Source organism: Camelina sativa, chromosome 12 (genome assembly GCF_000633955.1).
Source record: "Camelina sativa cultivar DH55 chromosome 12, Cs, whole genome shotgun sequence".
NCBI classification, from domain to species: domain Eukaryota; kingdom Viridiplantae; phylum Streptophyta; class Magnoliopsida; order Brassicales; family Brassicaceae; genus Camelina; species Camelina sativa.
In genome coordinates, this window is record NC_025696.1 from 27,259,393 (window position 1) to 27,267,184 (window position 7,792).

General features: G+C 36.5%; 1 protein-coding gene and 1 pseudogene across 1 annotated transcript; both read right to left on the reverse strand.

Moving 5' to 3' along the window:
* Window positions 1-3,251, reverse strand: part of LOC104733917 — a 14,021-nt pseudogene extending 10,770 nt beyond the window's left edge.
* On the reverse strand, window positions 4,724-5,962 carry LOC104733918 (F-box/kelch-repeat protein At3g27150-like). The gene has a single exon (XM_010453441.1). It carries the CDS (start codon window positions 5,960-5,962, stop codon window positions 4,724-4,726), a length of 1,239 nt encoding a protein of 412 aa, XP_010451743.1.

A 7,792-nucleotide genomic window follows, 5' to 3' on the forward strand; every position in this document is an offset into this window, starting at 1 on the left:
ACACCATGGCTCACAGCATCGATCGACACCGGTTTAAGCGTCGGTCGACACCAGTCTCAACCGAGACTTGTTTTCCTGGTTTGATGTATTGCTTGTGTTATGGGAGGACGACCTCACTAAGTATTTATGATAATACTTACGCATCTCAATTGTTGTTTGTGGTGTGCAGGTAAAGGAAAAGTGTGATCGTGGAATCAAAGGCGATGAGGAGGAGGATGTTCTAGAGGCTTGATTGACTGTGGTCTAGCTATTGTTAGGTTGCTAGAATTAGGTTGATAGAGCATTGTAGGATGTTGGAACTTTGCTATTCATTGTTGGTTTGGATTATTGCATTATTGGTTATTGGTTCATTTATGTTTGAATTTTATTGGATTAATGGAATGTTTTCTTTGGTTATCCGCGGTCGTTGTTTGTTGCTAGAATGTTAGTGGGTATGGGACCACTAGCGAATTATATGTTATATAAAAAAAAAGAGAAGGGTTGTTTCAACACTCTTAAGTGATATATAGTGGTCTGCATATAGAGCGACCAGCGAACGGGAATGACCATGAATTGAGACGAGGTTTCAGCAGTTTTCGATGGATAGATATAGTAGATGCGAGAGACCAATGACGTAATCTGGAATCATCTTTATATCACTGTTGGTTAGGACTAGACGTGTTACACTCTGTGGGACATGTGCTAATCTCTTGAGGCTTCTGCTGCCTATCTGAAGCATATCAAGATGAGACCTGTGTCCAACAATGGACGCAGGAAATTCTTTAACCTTTGTGCCTGCTACAGAGAGATGCTCGATGTTTCTGGAAATATCTGGAAAACTTCTCAGTCGTGAGCAATAATTCATGTCGACCACCTCAAGAGATGCTAAGTTGATGTTGGTGGGAATAACTTGTAGCTTAGAGCACCTTGACGCATACATCTTCTTTAGTTTGTGTAGATATCTAATAGACGAGGGAAGCACTACCAAACTCTCACAACAGGTAAGTGTCAACGACTCGAGATGAGTGGCTTTTGAAAGATTTGGGATTTCTTTCAAATTCAAGGAATCACCCAAATCTATTTTCTTGAGATTTGTAAGGGGCTGCATGCCAAACACAAAACGATGAGGAACATCATACTTAGGTTAAATCAATCATTAGTAACGTATCCACAAAATATCAAATACCAACCTGGATTCCTCCCCATAGCTTCTCCAACTTGCTAGATCGTATTTGGAGTTCGACGAGACATTCTAGCTGAAATGTCAGAGGAAGACTTTTTCTTGGGTATAAATCCCAATGTAGTAACCTTAGACGAGGTAGATATTCCATGTCCTCTAGCAAGCTTACATGTCCATACTTGAATCTTAAGTATTTGCGATTACGCAATCTTTTAAAGGCGCGCTTACTCATCGAGAACGTCCCAATCTTGGACATATCAAATGATATACCTATGACGGATCCAGTACCCTACCAAATATTGCAAAACAAGATTTGTTATCACAATTACAAAATAGGCAATATATATAGGTAAGATCTTACAGTTTCATTTGCCAGAACATCGCAAATCTCTTTGGCTTCAACTAAAAACTGACGTTTCCCTGGCTCGTCAGACTGTTGAACAACAACTTGTTTACCCAATTGTTGTAGTAGACAGTGCATTGTTATCCACCCATTAGTAGATATATACACAAGAGATTTAGCGGCTAAGGTATTCAACCCATTTTTGACATCCAAAGTACTGTCAGCGAGCATGGCTGTCACATAATCAACACTTTTATGGTTGAAAAAGCATGCAATATGAAGAAACAGAGATTGATGTTTCTCTAACAATTTGTCATACCCCACTCTCAAGACATCCACAAGTTTTCTATCAAGATTAGTTTCTATCCCATATAATTGAAGCCTCCACTCATCCTCGCTCTCCCTATATAAAGAAGAACCCACAACCCTAAGGGCCAATGGAAGATTACCGCAAAGCTTTATTACTTTTCTTGCAAGCTCTTCGAAACCATCTTGTGGAGAATTCTGTTTGAAAGTAGATAGACATAACATCTCAAGAGCTTCTTCTTCGGATGGAAAATCCACATGGTAGATATCGTTGATCCCATGTGCCTTCAAAATCTTCTTATCTTTTAAGGTAACAATGATCCGACTTCCAGAACCAAACCAAGAAGTTTCTTTAGCCAAAACCTCTAATTGCTCTAGATCATCTACATCGTCAAGAATGATGAGCACTCGTTGGTTATGTAGCCACTCTTTTATTGCGCCTAACTGATGTATCTTTATATCCTTTTGGTTCAAAATTTTGGACAGAAGCTTATTTTGCAAATACAACTTCGAATCCCAGTCATCAACACCCTTGACGTTCCTCATAAAACAACTAAGCCGAAAATTGGTAGAGAGCTGGTTAAATAAAGCTCTAGCAATGGTAGTCTTACCAATGCCCCCAGGACCCCAAATTCCAATCATCATCACATCATCACTTTCCAGGCATAACAAAGTGTTGAGTTCCGTCAGGTGAGCTTCAAGTCCCACCATCCCTTCAAAATCCCTTGAAGGTGTAACATTCAGTTTGTTTGAAATATCTATAGCAATCTTCTGGATCATCTCAGCTTCATTAGCCCTAACAAAAGGAAACAAAATCATGTTGTTGGGTCTTGTTTAAATGATAGAAACTCCTTCGCTAAAGCATGAATTAAGAAACATAAAACATTCTACCTCATAGAGCCAAGAGAAAAGACAAACCAGTTTAGAGAGTGTCTCCCAGCTACGGTTGCTATATATGCCAAAGCTTTGCTCCATCTCTGCTTCACTTCATCGGTTTTCCCTTCACAAGTTTTCTTGAAAGTATTTCCAAAGTCTCCCCGCTGTTTCCGTACATCAGAAGGATCAACTTTGTAAAAAATAGTCAACACAGCCTGCCCTGAAGCTTCTTTGCACTTCAAGATTTCCACCAACTCATCTAAGCACCAGCCTGAAGAAGCGTACTTCTTCGAGAGCACCACAATCGAGACTCTAGATTCTTTAATCGCTCGCACGAGCTCAGACCCTATCGTATGGCCTCTCTCCATCTCTTGATCGTTGAACGTTGTGATCCCTTTGCTTGCAAAATAATTGTGTAAATGACTGAGAAATCCACTACGGACGTCTGGTCCATGGAAACTCGAAAAGACATGGTATCTCTTAAAGTCAGGCGACGAAGAAGAAGAAGAAGCAGCCATGAGAGATAGAGTAAAAATGAGGCTTGAGCCATGCAAATCAATATTAACCGCTTACCGTTAGCTCTTTAACTTCTGAGTTGATCATCGTGTCCATTTCTTAGAAATCTCCTCCTGCACAGCACATTGTGCTTCTTTGGACTGATTAACACCGCCTCTCCCAGCTTCGAAATGGCATCTACGCAAAAGTCATATATTATTAGTTACCAGTTTCAGTAATAAAATGTACATCTTAAATGGTAACAAAATAAACTATCCATTTTTCACAAAAGTATGCAATTTTAAAACCGTATAAGAAAAGATATAAGGCATCATAAATGAAGTAACACAAGCAAGCAAGCATGAGTTCCACTTTATAGCAACCTTGTGCAAGGGATCCTTCTTCCATCATTATCAGGATCCGCAATACACTTTGAGACAATGTGACAGAAAAAAGCAGTCTGGCCGTACTGTGCTGCAACATGTGTTGGCTAGGATACAAGTGCAAACTCTAAGGCACAGAGAAGTTCCTAGAACAAATCTCAATATCTCCTGATTCAGAATAAAGGATACCAATGTTCTAACCTACTCAAATATCAAATGCGGTGCAGATAAAAGTTACTTGGAAAAGTTTAAAGCTTCTACAAAAAAAAACTGTATAAGATCAAACGTAGATGAAACTTGCATCTGTTTAGACGTGGGTCTGTCGTAGCTGATCTCACGTGAACCAAGAATGATTAACTAGACGGTCATTGTCCAAATATATAACACCAGTGGCAAAGAATGCAAAGCTAATTACCAACATTTTTACATCAAAACACATCCCTCTTACTAAAACTGCAACACATGAAAAGTGGCACTACTACGTTTGAAATGAAGCAAGGTAAAAAGTGACACTATATACATAAAGACTACACTCTCTTTTTCCAAGTCACTGGAATTTTGAAAATTCTACCATAAGTGTTCACATTTCCAGGCAGAATCAATGACAGTTTTGTTCGTAAATCGAATTTGAAAATTATCCAAGGAACCCAATTCGAATTCCGCAATGAAATCACTAGTTCATCATCAGATCTCGCATAAATTCTCCAAAAACAAACTGTATAAATCAAAACACAAAATTAATGACAGAAAGAAACAACTAACATCTAAAGGGGGTTTTGACGTAGGTTGCTTATGCTACTTCGCGAGCAAGTTCGGAGAACATCAATTTCACTCTGCTGCATATATCCATGGCATCTCGAGAAAACTTTGGGATTCTTCCCAAAAAAAATCACGAAATAAAAAAAGAGATGAAAGCAACAGATGGCTTAATGAGCCTTATGGGCTTATTGCTAATATTAGCACAGTAAACATTACAAATGTAACAAAAACACACATACTTTTTTTTCCGGAACAGAACATAAAATACTTTATTGATGATAAAACCAAACAAACGGGGGATACACAAACGTTTACGTCCAAACCACCCAAGGCCAAGACGTAAACCAAGAAAACAGGAGAATTAATCAAAATGCAGACAACAGTTTTTGTTTTAAGAAAACTCTAAGCAAACATAACACAACAATTACGAATGAAATGGTCGAACTGAACATTGCCATAGTTGGTATTTAGCTCTTCCCAAACTAGCTCTTCCACGTCTGGAGACGGACGACGGCATGTGAAAGCTCTCATTTTTGCACACGAAGAATGAGGAGACGAGTTTCCAATCAACAAAAGCCTATCTCCAATTGACTTAAACGCCACGCCCCAACCTAAGCCCGCATTTGATATCACAGGTGCAACACCAAGTATCTTCCAACTGTTTGCGTTTACATCATAAACCCTCAGCTCGTTTGAGTATGCTTCAAGCGAGTAAAGGTTGTTGTTGGCCACTGCGATGAGGGGAGGCGACTGGGAAGGCATGAACGTCATGCTTCCAAGCATGTCTGGGACGAGCGTCCAAGAATTTGTCACCTCATCGTAGCGTTCTCCACAAGTTAGGTATTCATTATACTCATTTCTACCGCCGATCACATAAAACTTGCCGCGCAAGAAACATCCTGAGCTGAATTTTCTTCTCTTATGCATCTCCGGAATCGTTGACCAGGTTTTGGTCTGAGCATTGTACTTCTCCACACTTCTCAAAACCTCGGGATACCGATTTCCATTTACTTTTAGACCACCGGCAAAATAAGCATCGAACCCACAGCTCGCCGAAGCGTACATGCAACGAGGTGTGATCATTGAAGGACCTTTTACCCACTCATGCATCCCTAGCTCGTAACGCCACACTGCCATGCCTCCCAGCTCTCTTCCAATGACCATCAAATGTGTTCCCGCACAAACTGTTTCTTTATCACTTAGATAGAAGCAAACGTCAGAGGGAATTCTCGGAAGTGTCTCAAAATTCTCAAAGTTTTTATCAAACATCGTCCAGCAAGCTTCACCGCTCGTAAGCATAAACACGTATGGTTCCACGATCCCGCATTCTCGCCTCATCTTAAAAACATCATACCTTTTTAGCAGCTGTAAGAACTGGCTATTGAGACCTTGCGTTTTCCAGTATGTCGAACACAAAACTCCGACAAAAATCTCAACCTCGAGCTTGTACAAAACCTGAGAAACGTCAGACAACTCGTCATCTTGAGGTTTAAGACTTGTATGCTTTTGAAATTTCTGTATGATTTCTCCTTTTCTTTCTCCCAATTCCGAGTCAACAATCAAAAGCCTCCTTGCCGGAGACTGGCTCAAGCTTGCTCTGAGTCTTGAAATCCTTTCTTTTCCTAGCGATAGGATTGACATCTTCCTGAAAAAATAATTTAGATCAATCATGATGAGCACGCAACTTATTTGTAAAAATGTATTATAACATTTTCAAATACAAAGAATCCTACTTTATATAGTTAAAATGTTGGTTAGTCCATGAGTTTTTTAAAAACTAAATTGATATTATGGTAAATCATGTTAGACATGCTAGAAAACTTAAATTTTTTTTAGCATGTCATAGGATTATAACATATAAGAGCAAAAAGATATGGAAGGGGCAGCGCTGGGAGGGAGCCATAGGATTATAACATAATAATTTTTTTCCACTTTTCTACTATGAATTATTGAGGCAGTGAAAAACATATTTTGATCCTATAATCAACATACCACAATCACCAATATAACAATTGAATTCTTTTTATATAATAATACAGTAGTAAAAGCATGTACAGTCGGAGTCTTTCACCACTAAAAATAATAAAAACATAATTTTAAGAGAAAATAAGTGAGAATCTATTTTCATATGAGAAACTTTGAGAACCCTTGAGAATCTCTCATGTGTGTCCCAAATACAACACATGCATGTCTCTTTATAATTAGTTTAATGATTAGTGAAATCAAAACTAATGATTAAATAATCAGTTATAAATTTAACTAGAGGATATAATTTGTGTATATACCTTGAAACCTGAAAGGTATGGCACGTGTCAACCTTGAAACTTGAAAGGTATGACGTGTGTAAATCTTAAAACTTGAAAGAAAATAGATTGTTAGATCATACACTAGAATGCGGCGCCGCCAATAGATTAGAAAACGACTAAAGGTAGCTCTGGTATATATAACATTTTCTATGTGTAATTATCTGTACCATAATGATGAAATGTTTAGATTTAATCAATTACCATAGTATGTTACAAGATTGACTATTTTTGTTTTTTTTGGTAATTTAATAACGAAAATTTATGATATATAATTGAACAAAATGTTTTGACTATCTATGTAATCAATAATTTATTATACATTATTTAAGAAGTAAAATTATTAGCATTTAATGATGTGCTTCCTTCACCATATTCAACTTAAGCATGTGATTTTATTTCTTGGATATGCACTTTTTATTTTACCAAATTAAAGAGAAAATCCCAAAAAAGAAAAACAAAATACTAACTTTCAGTTTATGTAAAAAAAAATAATTTATGTCCAAAGGAAAAATACTTGACTAAAAAAAAATAAAAAAAAAATACTTAAAATAGAACTAATTATTTAACATTTAAAGATATTTAAAAAGTTAGTTAATTTTATTTAAAATATATTAATTATAAGTATTTTAATTTATAACAAAACTAAAATAAATATTTAGGTTATATTATTACAAATATTAATCTATATTTAATATAAATTATTTTAATGAGAGACTCAGTCGGTCTCTAACTAATCGAGATATAAAAATATTAATAATAATTTAAATCTTAAATACATAAAAGATAATAATATTATATTAGTGAGAGATCCATTGAGTCTCTCACCACTACATATGCTCTAACAAAATATGATTGCTGAAAAAAAAATTAAAGGTTAAATAATCAGTTAGAAATTTAACTAGAGGATACGATGTATGTATATTACCTTGAAATTTGAAAGGTATGACTGGTGTCAACCTTGAAACTTGATAGGTATGCCGTGTGTCAATCTTAAAACTTGAAAAAAAAGATTTTGTTAGATCTATAATAGAATGCGGCGCCGCCAATCGATTAGAAAACGACTAAAGCTATGGTATGTATATATAATATTTTCTATTTTTAATTATCTACCATAGTAGTGAAATGTAATCAACTATCATAGTATGTTACAAGTTTGACTGATTTT